At 41.1% G+C, this 15,697-nt stretch overlaps 1 protein-coding gene across 1 annotated transcript in view; it reads left to right on the forward strand.

Annotated features, from left to right (window-relative positions):
• Window positions 1-852: 852 nt before the first annotated feature.
• LOC139531730 (heparan-sulfate 6-O-sulfotransferase 1-B-like) overlaps window positions 853-15,697 on the forward strand; it is a 94,981-nt gene continuing 80,136 nt past the window's right edge. The window contains exon 1 of the mRNA XM_071328456.1: window positions 853-1,697. Within this exon, the coding sequence (XP_071184557.1) occupies window positions 1,180-1,697 (518 nt within the window). The 5' untranslated portion in view covers window positions 853-1,179. The remainder of the gene's footprint in view (window positions 1,698-15,697) is intronic.

Below are 15,697 nucleotides of genomic sequence, written 5' to 3' on the forward strand. Positions count from 1 at the left end.
ATTAGGACATGTAAACGCCTTAATCAGAGTTAGAGCGATACATTTAATCTGCGCACGAGCAGCGCGAGTTTCCTTCTTTTGCGCGAGTGAAATTAGTTCGGAGAAACTAAAAGTATGCATTTAAGAAATAGTTTTCACATACAAACCATAAATGTCTGCACTCCGCACCAAATAGGCATCACAAAAATAACATGGTTGCTGTGGTACGTTTATTCTGATTGGCAATTTTCTGCATCAGGTGGCCTGATTTGAGATGTGTCGATGCAAACAGCATTATTAGGGCAATCATTCTTCTTGCAAAGCATGTAAACGTTTAAATCAAACTATTACTATTCACATCGTATTATTGTGTGCATGTAATCACACTCATTGTATTCATTCCTTAGGATAAATTAGACACTAATTATAAAACACATTGTAGATACCATATATGCTATAGAATATGTTGTTAATTCAGTTTATAATAGTAATTTAATATGGTTTTAGAGACAAGGAATTCCACTGTGGGCGTTGTATTGCAAACAAATAATTACACGTGTAGGCCTATAGGTAGCTTTTCTTGCGTGTGTGAGATGAACGTAAATGTGTGTTGAGAAGTGGGTGTCGCTGTGCATGCTGGTCCTGGAGCAACAGAACAACCGGGTTTTCACTGGTTACCACAGCCACAAAGTGATAATTGGCTATATTATAAAAAATAAAAAAAGGTCTTCATTTGAGGTTAGGCATAAAGTTAGCAGTGGGTTTAAAGTTAGAGTTGAGGTTAGGTTAAGATTTGAAAATCAGATTTTAAGAAGATAAATTGTAGAAATGGGCGGGATTTATGACTTTGTGGCTGTGGTAACTAGTGACGACCGAACAACAGTGTAGAGGGGGAAGACGATTCGAATGCTGCTTACTTTGGTAAGAAGCGAACAGTTCTTCTGCGGGAGCTGAGAGTGCTGTGACTGTCGGCGTAGCAAGGTTCAAAGTTGCTTCTGATCCGCAGCTTTGGATTTTTGCCAACTCGGATTGAGGTTGCTCTGTGAAAGCGGGCGAGATACAATGTATCCACGCCTGCTCTCTCATTGCTCCGTGGTCCTCTGACGAGCTAAAACCCCACTGTCTATGGAGGGACAAACGAAGAGCGCAACGCTCAGGTACCAAGTACCCCCATTTCGGTTATCTGGGAGATGGTAACAAATGAACGGCACTGGAGGGAACATGGTTGAGAGGACCAGCAAATTTTTGTTGATCGTCGTCGGATCCGTCTTCTTCATGATGATTTTATATCAGTACGTGGCTCCTGGGGTGATGAACTTCGGGTCTCCACAGGGGTACCTCGCCGAGGACAATATGGATATTTTCCCTACTCCGGATCCCCATTATGTAAAAAAGTACTACTTTCCTGTCAGAGACTTGGAACGCACCGTTGATTTCGAGATCAAGGGTGAAGACGTGATAGTGTTTCTTCACATACAGAAAACTGGCGGAACCACTTTTGGCAGGCATCTGGTGCAAAATGTTAGACTAGAAGTCCCGTGTGATTGCAGACCAGGGCAGAAAAAGTGTACATGCTACCGTCCCAACAGAAAGGAGACCTGGCTGTTTTCGAGGTTCTCCACTGGCTGGAGTTGCGGGTTACATGCAGATTGGACCGAGCTCACAAACTGCGTTCCTGGAGTGCTCAACAAGAAGGAAAACAAATCGAAAAAACTGAGGTATGTTGTTTTGACATTCCGTTTGCCATCTCATCAGTGGTGCCGTAGGCTATATTAGACTAAAGAGCCACACAACCACAGCCTATGCTGTTGACCCTATGCCCCACTCAACCCAGCGGGCGGTGTAAACACGGGCAATCTGCTCCCAACTGTGAAGGGAAAGTGGAAAATTACTGCGTTATCAACAGCTCTTGTAAACACCGATGGGATTCCTGTTCTGTTTTAAGTGGTTGCAATAACACACCAGGGTACATGTTCACATCGGTGTCCTCAGGAGTAGAAAGTACACCTTTGCCACCTTTTTATCATGACATTATAGGCTACTTAAATGTGTCTATTTCCATGACTACATTATTTAGCACACTGAACAATATAATGATTCTCTATGATTTTATCACATTGGTGTAGCCTACCTCATGAATTCACTTGACTTCAAACCTTTGTTGTTCATGGTGCTGCAAAAAAGCACACACATACAACTAATTCACACATTCTGGGTTTGGACCAGATTAAGCCCATCCCATGCTTCATAAATGCCAGTTTTCACCTCAGTGTTGTTGAGATGTGTGGTACAGGCCTGGCTGCAGTGCAAACTTTGCAGTTTTTTTGGGGGGAGGCTTTGTTACACTCTAGCAACTTCCAATGCTATTTTGACAACAGAGACCCTCTGCAGAGTTCTTCCCATTCATTTGGGTGGTGCGAGGGTTTCCCTCTCTGAGTCTGGGTCTCCTGGCACATGGTACCACAGTAAACCAGGAGCTTCACACTTGACGTTTCAATAATCAGCATGCTCCCTAGCTGTGGACCACACTATTATGGGTGTAGTTTCACCTATCACTATGCTTCCAGGGCCATCTTTGTTTTATTCATTCCCTATGTAGTTTTAATGGCCAGAGAGTCCCAGTGCTGGTTTCTTTTAGCCCGGTGAAAAACAAGTTCCACATTGGGGCTTAACAACCACTAATAACCTAGTTAAATTTGCCTAGTTAAATAAAGGTAAAATATATATATTTTTAAATAAATTAAACCCACCTGTCCTATGTTACTATCAAATCATCATACAAAGTTTGGTAACAGAATGACGGCACAAACGGTCATTCTGTTACGAAACTTTACATCTGCGCTGTTCTTCAAGTAAATGTGTTTTTGTTCAATTTAAAGTTGTATGCACAGCGATTTTTGAACTATTACTTTTGAAAAGCGATATCCCAAGTATAAATACAGTGAGGTACACACACTAAAGGGTAAAACAAATTAGTTTTTAACAAAATAGTGTTTTGTTAAAACTTCTAGGAGTAGTGCATTCAAGGAGTTTGTCTAATGGTAATACGTGATGTCATCGGCCTTCCCCCTTCCTTGAGGAACAATAGAGAACAAAAGAGGAAAGCCCCCCCCACTTGTGCCATGTCATGACTTATCTGGACCACCTATTGAGATGTGCCTTGTGTTAAGTAAATGAGGTGAAAAGCAGACTGGAGTGCCACTTTATCTTTGCAATCATTGGTTTTTATTTGGCATACCTACATTTTAAAGTGAAAAATCTTGAGTCTCGGCATCACTATGTTACCGTGAAATTGCCCTCATGCAGTATTATGAAAGTTGAGCCACAGTTTTAGGAGAGCAGTGGTTTGGAACATAGAATTGTGTCTGGGGTAATCATTCAAAAGGCATGCCGCCTGCATGTTGCAAACCCGTGTTTCCATGGCCAGTGTTAGTTTCCCTGATTCAAGGTCTCCTGACATGCTGTCAAATATGCATGGTGGTGAACAGTAATACATTTGGTTAGTTTTATTTTGTTGTGGCAGACGGAGCCAACATCTGAGATTGGTTTTATGAGGTTTATATTGGTTTACTGTTTTTTCTATGTACATTTCCATGTATATTGAGACATTCATATCTTAGAAATGCTTATTATATTTGTATAGCAACATTTTTTGGAGCTCTATTTCCTGGGGGTGTTTTCATCTCTACCGTTGACCATTCATTGTGAGTGATTTGCCTCTTTCCCTTATATGAGCTCTGGATACCGCTGGCTGTTGTCGTTCTAGTCTCTGATGTGCCTGTATCACTGAAGCATTTTAATAACGACTATATCCCTCCTTTCCCAACCACTGTGAAAAACAAAGCCCTGGATTGTGAGCGCCCCAAAATACATGAAAAGGGGCCTTTTTAGAATGCGGCACAATGGCCGACCATCACGGATGGTCCACCACAGGCTATACTGATGGAAATTGGGCATTTCATGGATGATTATGTCCAATCACTGGCTGAGAAGGGGGTAAAAATACAAGCTCAAGTGGTCTATTGCTGCACACTGCTGACTGAGCGCATCAATTATTTCCTGAAGCGCGGGTCTAATCTGGTTCTGCTGCCAGCAAAGCCTCATAGTTATTACAGATGTGCATCACAACCTGCAGCTCTGACCGATAGATCCACATCAACAAGTATCCCTCCCACCCACTTCTCTGTTTTTAACAACATGGATTGTGTGAGTGAGTTGGCGTACCCTTTGGCTTAATGAATGCACCACGTTTTAGAAACCTGATTATGGTCCCCTCCAGGAGCTCATATTTTGTATTATATTCTACACAGCATGACATGGCATCTGTCTGATAATGAATATGCTAGATGCACATTACATTTCGGTTCAAAATAGACACATGGTAATGTGAAGTAAACATGAGCATGATGTTTAGGTACCTCAACCTCATCATTGCTGGGTTTGAGGAACTGGTCACAGCCAGGGCATGATGTTCATGTGTTTGTTTGCACATCCAATTCAGAACCTCTAGAAAAGTAATGCAAGTACTTCAATCAAATAGTTGATAAGAGTGATGACATCAATGCCATTTTAAATTGTGTATTTGAAAGGAAAGAAATGTCCTAATCACGTCATACAGGGCATTCAAAACCTGTCTGTTGTTTTGATTACTATAATGACCCTTTTTTGCAGTTTTGAAAGTGGCTCCAGTAGATTGTGTGTATGTCTCTGATTAGTCCTCCTTGTTAGTTATATGTGGGTAATGTGGTCATATGATACTGGTGTAATTCAGTGCAGAGCTCAGACTTTTTTTTAATATCCGCCTTTAATGGATTTCATGGAGGGGGCAGTAACTCATTATGGCCATCATAAAGTCCACAGTAAAGGCTCATTATCAGCCCACGGGTTCCCCAATAGGCGGCCGGCGGGTCCCCCTCCCCCCACCCCCACGTTTTCTGCGCAAAAGCAAACTTCTTTTTTGTTGTTGTTGGTCGTCGTAAGACTGTAAAGTCACCAGGGCATCTCCTCAAAGTAATTTTAAATTAGGAAATCTGTTCCCAAGTATTCCCATGCATAACTAGAGAGGCATATGTGATTGTAATGTAATCAATGTTTGCCAAATGCTATCTCTGTTTGGGATTCTAGTGGTCAATTTGCAGTGTACAAATGATTTAGAACTATGTTCCGGCCCCCCGACTACCCGCTCAAGGAAAAATCGGTTGAATGTAATTGGGGACCCCTGGCCTATATGTTATCACACGCACTCATGCATATATTACATAAACACGTGTACTGTACACACACGTGGCAGGGGGGAAGAAGGTGATGAATGGGTGCTTTGGAGTTAATCTCCCTTGATGAAAGAACAGTCTGTTGCATTAAGGTCTTGAAGGCTCTGAATGAAAACATGAAAAAAGATCCCTGAGTGTTCTCACAGCAAAACCTCTCTGGGGAGTAGGACTCGCAGGGTACTCATGAAATATCAAAAGTGCTTCCCTCAAGTATTGGTGTCTTTTTCCCGAAGTCAAGCTTCATCACCGTTGTGGCAATAACAGCTGCAGTGAATGAGGTCTTGCGAGCCAACAAGTACCTCAAACTGAGGCATGGACCACCACCCTATCTCGTCACAAGTATGCTCATATCACCCATGTTAATCTCTTCCATATGTCATGGGTCATTCCACCTCAAAAACCACAAGAAAGAGGATTTTGACACCCACCATCTCGGATTGTTCTGAAAATGTTTCTGTTAGAAACTGATAAGATTAGCATTCCTGCAACATTATTTTGTTGAAATATAATTTGATCTCTTGAGAAATGAAGCTAATTGATTGTAATGCAAATTGGCCATTTTTAATTTATAGGATTCATATAATATTCAATAAATATATAGTACCTAACATCCGATTTAGACTTTTTTCTAACAGTGAGTAGGCTGACATGAGTAATCCAAAGAAATGGTCAAAAGCCACACAATTAGCTTAATTTCTCAGAGATCAAATCATATTTCAACAAAATAATGCTGCAGGAATGCTAATCTTATCTGTTTCTAACTACAGAAATGATTTCAGAACAATCTGAGATGGTGGGTGTCATGGCTTGCTTAAATTACATGGAACGACCCTCATGTTTTCTTAACCTCCTTGCTGCCTTAAGCAGAAATGGGCCCATTTTCTAATCAGCTTGCATGATTAATTATAGAGTCCCTCAAGAATGAAGACAGATTTGCCCAGGTGTGTCAATGCTTTTGCTTGCATCGGTTTATATGGGTATGTGAACTTTGTCAGACTGAGTTTCTTTCACATTCTCTCAGATTCTGCAATATGTTTTTTCTAGAACGGCTGTGTCTGTATGTGCGTGGGACTGGGTCAGGAGAGTTGTCATATCAATTTTACAGTATATTGCCTAGTATGTGAAGTATGTCCTTCAAAATGCATTCAAAAACACTTTCTCCCCCCACAGCACAAACGATTAGTTCCTGGAAAACATTCCCGACCTAGAAACAAGTTTGTGTCTCTACTCTACCAGATTCACTTACAATGGTTGATTATTTGAGCACTAATCTCTTAAGTATCCCTTGGCAACAAACTATTTGGATTCCATGTGGGACTGACTGTCTTGTCCTTTGTCTGCCAACAACAGAAAACATAATATTTAGAAAATAGGTACAATTACCCTATAGCCTTTGTGTTTTAAAGGACCCTCCCCGAGGAAGTTGCCGACACTATTTCAACGTAATTCCCTGTCCTAGAGAGAAAATGCACGTTTAGGTTCCAGCTCTGAAGAATGACAAAGGCTACTTATACAAATTGGGTGTGGGAATTTCCAGGTGGAGTTGATAAACATCAACAAATAGGGCCCTGACGGCTTTCGGTGTAGCTAGCTAGCATGCTAAACTAATCTCGCTATTTTGCACATTTTTATCTAGCGAGCTAATGTTATCTGTTGGATTTTTTTCCTTCTTTTTACTACACCATATTCAAAAGATTAGCCAGCTGGCTCTGGCTGATTCTGGAGCTGGATTTGTCAAACGCATTGATTTATGGAAATCTTTGCCACCGATAGAAACCACTGGCCTATCTTTGAAGTCTGATATGTGTTCTTCTACATTGTAATGGACACTGTGCAACGTTTGCCGGCTGCGGCACAGAAAAGCCAAGTCAGTCCATGCTCATGGTTCTCACAGGGGAAGTGAAATGATAGGCTACAATGACCTTTGAATTTTATTTTGTGGGTGCCTTTTCATTATCTGGTTTCTAGCTAACAATACACCAATGAAAGCAGTGGAGCATTTAGTGAAGCAAATCTTTAGTGGACAAAAAACATTAATCTTGGGGGGACTGGGGGAGCAGGTCTGCAAAATGCTATCATATCATGCAATTATACAATTTTGTAAAATGGTCAGATACTGTATATGAATTTTTAATACAGACTAACTAAAAAGGAAGGGAAAATTGACCAATTATCCAATGGATTATGGTAATTTTCACGTAAAAATAAAAAGCAGAGGTGCAAAAACATACAATTTGCATCCCCTATTTTAATGTGCTCCATGGTTCAGGTGGCCAGGTGGACACAAGGCTGTTTGGCTCATCTCAGTCGCGAAGAGGACTGACGTTGCATCTGTTTCTGATTAATATACAATGCCAGGCTAGTGGGTGGTAACATTCAAATAAAACCCTTCTCTGAAACTAAATTTAGGCTGAAAAAATGTGAATGTCATATATAGGAAAAGACACCGCATTTACACAGATTTTCACAAAGTGGGCAGTTCAGATTTGTCACTTCAAGCCCAAATATATCATACTTTTTGAATAAAACAATGATTTATTGATCGTTGAGCAACATCATGGATAAGATCTGGCCATCTTTAAGCTTTCTACTGGTGTGGCTGTTTTAAAATTGTCAGTCTAGTCTCTTGCTTTGTCATTTAGACAGACATCAACAATTCTTCCCCCTAGAAATTGAAGTGAAGAATTAGTTTGGAGTTTACCTACTCAACCTGCACACTGAAGAGGATCAGTTTGCTGAAACATTTCTGCATAACTTTGACTGCCACGTGCATTTACAAATTTGGCCTAATTATAATGAATAGAAAAATGTAATGTCCCTAAGAATGTTGTGTATGAACAACAATTCGCTAATGCGCTGGTATTCCTGCAAAGGACAAATGTCGTCTACTAGTCCAGCAGCCCAGACTGCGGAACAACATTGGTGTTGAGTGTAACTACTGCCACAATAGCAGCTTGCCTTTCGCACAAGTGATGCCATTGTTCCAGATTTGCCACTGTAGCTTTTCTTGGAACTGAATGTGGTCTATTTAATCTATTAAAGGACACTGTATATCCCCCAGATCTGAATATTAGTGAGTGGTTGTGGGGATGCCCATTTGGGAGGTTGGACATTTTATTGGATGTACCACACTTACCACCTCAGATTTGAATGCTGGTGACAATAATCATTAATAATAATAATCAAATTGACTAATCATCTTGTATTTATTAATATTAGGAATTTTTTATGATTTATACTTTTACTTTTGATACTTAAGTATATTTTTGCAATTACATTTATTTTTGATACTTATGTATATTTTAAACCAAATAATTTTAGACTTTTACTCAAGTAGTATTTTTACTGGGTGACTTTCACTTTTATTTGAGTCATTTTCTATGAAGGTATCTTTATTTTTACTCCATTGCTGAAAACCTTTTACCATCCCGAAAAGTATTATTTGCACCGCTGCTAAATGCATATAGGGGAAACACTGCACACAGAGGGAAAGCAAGCCAGAGAGGCTTTGGCTTTTCATTTGTCTCCACAGACAGCCGTTAGTAGCTTAGCCATGGCCCCCATACCCTGCCACACGCTGGCCGGGCCCTGTCCCACAGCCATGCACTAAATCACATTCGTAAACCACCGGTGCTATTATTACCTCTAAGGAACACCTTTCAACGGGATTACAGGGGTAGGAGGATTCCCCAATTGACAGGTTATTTATATCTGCTCATCCCCCGTACCCTCCTGACCCCTTTTGAAAAATCAGCCCAAGTCCATTGCTCAAGCTAGCCTATATTTTAATACACCAAGCACGTTATCCCACCGAGCCTCTATAGGTGATATTGTGGTGAGCTAGTAACTACACATTATCCTTCATCTAGAATAGGCTACTGAATTCCTGTTCTATTTAGAGGATGGTAGAATATGCTATTCAAAATATCTAGGGTCTCTCTTTATATTTGCATCAATTAAGCATTTGTCACCTAATGATAAGAATTTACGGATTGCCAGCAGCACACTCCAACACTTAGAGAGCACAAATGCATAATTTGTGAGTCTGCCATATCAGAGGAAGTAGGGATGACCAGGGATGTTCTCTTGATAGGTACGTGAATGGGACTATTTTCCTGTCCTGTTAAGCATTCAAAATGTAATGAGTACTTTTGGGTGTCATGAAAAATGTATAGGGTTAAAAAGTACATTTATTTAGGAATGTAAGGGAGTAAAAGTTGTCAAATATAAATAGTAAAGTACAGATGCCTAAAAATTGACTTAAGTAAAAATACTTTCAAGTACTACTTAAGTACTTTACACCACTGGTTTTCAGTGTAAACTAAAAAACTGTAAAATATATGTTACATCTGCCCCATTGCAAAATGAGTAGAAATGTGGAAAATGTGCTTTGACACAGCAATATTCTGGCTCTGCCGCCAAGAGGAGGGCCTCTAAAACCGCACAAATCCTAGTGGAAACAGTGTGTGTGTGAGCGAGCGACTGGTTTTAACCCAACCATATTTTACGAGTAATTTCTTTACTCTGGGATCTTGCCCCGAGTGTGTTATCCTAACCCTGTAGTATGTGTAGACAACAATCTCTCTTGCTCATTTCTTTACCCACACTGTTCTGCTAATAAGAAAACAAAGTGCTTAACCAGATGATGATGTGTTCAATAGCTGCTGTTTATTTAAAAAATGGTCACAGTTATCATGTGTGGTCAGTCTGGGCTTTTGACTGTGGTAGGTTATTTACGAGAGGGCATTTAGCTGACTTGATTCAATTGCCCGAGCTAATACCCGAGCCAATACCCGAGCCATTTGTCAGGCTATCAAGTGTTTCCCCTGTATTCATTTAGCAGGGGTGGGCAGTGGCTGCAAAATCGTTACCGCCATTCCAACAAATAATCATTTTCGGGATGGTAAAACGTTTTCAGTGTAAACTTAAACGTTGTTTTAGAGAATTTGGCAGTACATCAAACCGGCCTCACAACCGTGTAACCACGCCAGCCCAGGACCTCCACATCCGGCTACTTCACCTGTGGGATCGTCTGAGACCAGCAGCCCTGACAGCTGATGAAACGGTGGGTTTGCACAACCAAAGAATTTCTGCACAAACTGTCTTAGGGAAACTCCTCTTCATTCTTGTTATCCTCACCAGGGTCTTGATCTGACTGCAGTTTGGCGTCTTAACCAACTTCAGTGGGCAAATGCTCACCTTCGATGGGCACTGGCACACTGAAGAAGTGTTCTCTTCACGAATGGCATCGTTTGTAGTTTGCTGATGTTCAATGTTTTGAACAGAGTGCCCCATGGTGGCGGTGGGGTTATGGTATGGGCAAGCATAAGCTACGGAAAACAAACACTATTGCATTTTATCGATGGCAATTTGAATGCACAGAGATACCGTGATGAGATCCTGAGGACCATTGTCGTGCCATTCATCTGCTGCCGTTACCTCATGTTTCAGCATGGTAATGCACAGCCACATGTTGCCATGATCTGTACACAATTCCTGGAAGCTGAACATGTCTCAGTTCTTCTATGGCCTGCATACTGACCAGACATTTCACCCATTGAGCATGTTTGGGATGCTCTGGGTCGAGGTACGGCTTGTTCCAGTTCCCGCTAATACCAACAACTTCGCACAAAATTTAAATGTAGCGTAATGTTGTCCACATTACACAGTCCACAATCATCAGCCGGATCAACTCTATGTGAAGGAGATGTCGTGCTTCATGAGGCAAACGGTGGTCACACCAGATACTGACTGTTTTTTTGATCCACACACCTACTTATATAAAAAAACATCTTATGGCTGCAATCCCGTTAACAGGATCGATATGACAACAGCCAGTGAAAGTGCAGGGCGCCAAATTCAAACAATCTCATAATTAAAATTCCTCAAACCTATATGTATCTTATACCATTTTAAAGGTAATCTTGTTGTTAATCCCACAAGTGTCCGATTTCAAATAGGCTTTTCAGCGAAAGCACCACAAACAATTATGTTAGGTCACTGCAAAATCACAGACAAACACAGTCATTTTTCCAGCCAAAGACAGGAGTCACAAAAATCAGAAATAGAGATAAAATTAATCACTAACCTTTGATGATCTTCATCAGATGACACTCATAGAACTTCATGTTACACAATACATATGTTTTGTTCGATGAAGTTCATATTTATATCCAAAAACCTCAGTTTACATTGGCGCCATGTTCAGAAATGCCTCCAAAATATCCGGAGAAATTGCAGAGAGCCACGTCAAATAACAGAAATACTCATCATAAACTTTGATGAAAGATACATGTTTTACATAGAATTAAAGATACACTTGTTCTTAATGCAACCGCTGTGTCAGATTTCAAAAAGCTTTACGGCAAAACACTATTCAATCATCTGAAAATAGCGTTCAGCCACAAAAGCAAGCCATACAGTTACCCGCCAAATTGTGCAGTCAACAAAACTCATAAAAACCATTATAAATCTTCACTTACCTTTGCTGATCTTTGTCGGAATGCACTCCCAGGACTCCCACTTCCACAAGAAATGTTAGTTTTGTTCGGTAATGGCCATCATTTATGTCCAAATAGCTATTTTTGTTAGCGTGTTTGGTAAACAAATCCAACGTCAGGAAGCGCGTTTACTAAAAGCTGACGAAATGTCCAAAAGTTCCGTAACAGCCAGTAGAAACATGTCAAACGATGTATTGAATCAATCTTTAGAATGTTTTTAACATAAATCTTGAATAACATTCCAACCGGAGAATTACATTAACTTCAGATGAGCGATGGAACAGAGCTCCCTCTCATGTGAACCCGCATGGTCAAAGCATGGTCAGGTCATGGCAGACCTGACTAATTCCCCTCTCATTCGGCCCCCCTTCACAGTAGAGGCATCAGACCAAGGTTCTACAGACTGTTGACATCTAGTGGAAGCCGTAGGAAGTGCAAACTCATCCATATCTCGCTGTGAATTCAATAGGATCTTGGTTGAAAATCAACCAGCCTCAGAATTCCCACTTCCTGTTTGGATTTTTTCTCAGGTTTTTGCCTGCCATATGAGTTCTGTTATACTCACAGACATCATTCAAACAGTTTCAGAAACTTCAGAGTGTTTTCTATCCAATACGAATAATAATATGCATATATTTCCAACTGGGACTGAGGAGCAGGCAGTTTACTATGGGCACCTCTGTGCACCTTTCATCCAAGCTACTCAATACTGCCCCTGCAGCCATAAGAAGTTAAAGGTATCTGTGACCAACATGCATATCTGTATTCCCAGTCGTGAAATCTATAGATATGGGCCTAATTTATTTATTTTAAATTGACTTATGTGAACCATCTTGAAATTGTTGCATGTTTAATTTTTTTGTTCAGTGTAGCTTTAAAACGGGTCATTTTCTCTCCCCCATAGATTTATTTTAGAATTGCAGGAAATTAGCTTTTAAACAGCAACATTTTGTCTCTGCGGTCAAGTGGAGGGCTTCCAAAATATTTGGTTGGATACAGTGCTATTGGCCACGCCCACTACTATTTCCCCCTAATCCTACCACACTTCCCCTAATTGGAGTAAACTAATGGACACCAACACTTAGGCTTCTACTTCCAGTATGTACATACTATATACTTTTTTGGACACAGTATATTTTACGGTAGTTATCTTTTGTCTGTTTTTAATCCTGTCCTTCAGCTACCCTCAACCTCTCCCATATATCTCTTGGGTTCTATTTGCCATATATGTTTCAGCTGTGCAGTGATGTTTTACAATTTCTGAACCTTTCTATTCTCATAGTTTCTACAGATTGTAAATTATTAATATTTTTGTATTTTTTGCTAAAAGTATTATATTATTGATCGATTGACTATGACTTTTCAAATCACCCAGCAGTGCTATTTGCAGAATTTAGCTCCAGGCAAAAGTTCAAATTCTTCAGCCATTCCTAAACCTGCTGCGACCAAAAAACAAGCTACATATGGACAGTACCAAAACAAATGATCTAGTCTCTTCGCAGAAAAATCTGCGCTGAATTTGCCACCCCTGTATAAAAAAAGATCCAGTGGGCTATCCGCATTAGCCTCCATCCATGAGGACGGCCACCCCAGCCACACATTCCAAGTCATTGGGAGTCTTAGTCACTCTCACTCCCACCCAATCCCCTTTGGCAACAGTGCATGAACTGTTCAGTCAAGTATGGCCTGCCTGCTATAACACCATTAGCTTTGAGGAGAAACTGCTTAAAGTGGCTAAAAAGGGGAGAAGTTAGGAGAGGGAGGATGGCTTAATTGAAGTAAATTATTGAAGAGGCCCACTTCGCCACTGCCAATAAGCAGAAGAAGGTCAGACCCAAACTATTTTACTTCTGACTCCTCTGGATTTAATTTAGCTGCTCCTCTGAACCTTGTTTTGCTCTGTCTCTGAGCAGAGTGGAGAGAGGGGTCTGTGCCACGGCATCTTGACAATCTATTTCAAGCTTATATTTGATTTCTGTCGTTATCTATTGGAGAGTGCGGGTCTTCTTGCCGTGCATCTGTTGCCAAACCTTCAGTTAGTGAGTTAGTCAGTCAGGGGCAAGCTAATACGGTCATTGGCGCAACTGAGGGTTTGGCTTCAAAATGGAAGTGCAGATGGAAATGGAATGCATAATGCGATTTCATATCAGACAGCGCCCTTTGTGCCTATTTGTGCGCGGTCAATCTGTCTACAATGGTTTTTCTCGTCTTACGATAACCTGCTAACCAAATGCCAGTATTAGCCTACCTCACGATAACCTGCGAACTGGATACCAGTTGACAGTCTTTAGGTCACCCGAGTTTCGCCTAAATCATTTCTCGCCGTCGAATCCGTCTGACCTGACTTTTAGGCGAGCCCAAGGCACCGGAGCAAAGCCATGGCTTTCTGAGCCAGCCTCAGCATAGTCCTCGTGTTAATCCTATCAGATCAGTGGGGATTAAAGGCCGCCGGCACCAAAGAAGGCTCTGCGGCTTTGAAAATCCTTCAGCTTTGTTTGCCTGGGCAAGGATTGTACAGTGTTCGCTGCTCTGTTGCTGTATACAAGACAAGTTAGTAGTATTTTATTTTGTAGGCAGTAAATCCAGTACATGCCTAAGGAGGAGGAGGATTTCTTTTGATTATATAGTTTGGGAATATTACAGCATAAGCGATGCACTAATAATAACGTGAGAAGACACTGGGCTTAGATCCACCTGTTTGACTTGATCCTCTAAACAAATCATTTGATGCTTGCTATGATCTGATTGAGAAACATTTTACCGGTGTTAGCTTATTTCAAGGCAGGCTATAATGGCTTACGTTGCTCAGATCACATATTCTAGGCTTTCTTTAACATGGTTCATCATAAACTCACTAGGGAGGGCAAGGACAAAAAATGTGCCTGATGAGTACAGGGCATTCGGAAAGTATTCAGAACCTTGTGTTATGTTAGTGCCATATTCTAAAATGGATAAAAAATCTTTTTTCCCCTTATCGATCTACACACCATAACCCATAATGACAAAGCAAAAACAGGTTTTTAGAAATTTTTGGGAATGTATTAAAAATAAAAAAACATGATTTACACAAGTATTCAGACCCTTTGCTATTAGACTCGAAATTGAGCTCAAGTGCATCCTGTTTCCATTGATCATCCTTGAGATGTTTCTACAACTTGATTGGAGTCCACCTGTGGTAAATTGAATTGATTCGACATGATTTGGAAAGGCACACACCTGTCATAAGGTCCCACAGAGCAGAAACCAAGCCATCAAGTCAAAGGAATTGTCTGTAGAGCTCCGAGACAACAGGATTGTGTCGAGGCACAGATCTGGGGAAGGGTAACAAAAAATGTCTGCAGCATTGAAGGTCCCCAAGAACACAGTGGCCTCCATTCTTAAATGGAAGAAGATTGGAACCACCAAGACTCTTCCTAGAGCTGACCGCCTGGCCAAACTGTGCAATCTGGGTAGAAGGGCCTTGGCCAGGTAGGTAACCAAGAACCCGATGGTCACACTGACAGAGCTCCAGAGTTCCTCTGAGGAGATGGGAGAACCTTCCAGAAGGACAACCATCTCTGCAGCACTCCACCAATCAGGCTTTTATGGTAGAGTGGCCAGACGGAAGCCACTCCTCAGTAAAAGGCACATGACAGCCAAAAGGCACCTAAAGGACTCAGACATTGAGAATCAAGATTGAACTCTTTGGCCTGAATGCCAAGTGTCATGTCTGGAGGAAACCTGGCACCATCCCTACGGTGAAGCATGGTGGTGGCAGCATCATGCTGTGGGGATGTTTTTCATGGCAGTGAATGGGACACTAGTCAGGATCGAAGGAAAGATGAACGGAGCAAAGTACAGAAAGATCCTTGATGAAAACCTGCTCCAGAGCACTCAGGACCTCAGACTGGGGTTAAGGTTCACCTTCCAAGAGGTGAACAACCCTAAGCACACAGCCAAGACAACATA

The sequence above is a fragment of the Salvelinus alpinus genome, chromosome 10 (assembly GCF_045679555.1).
Source record: "Salvelinus alpinus chromosome 10, SLU_Salpinus.1, whole genome shotgun sequence".
Lineage (NCBI taxonomy): Eukaryota > Metazoa > Chordata > Actinopteri > Salmoniformes > Salmonidae > Salvelinus > Salvelinus alpinus.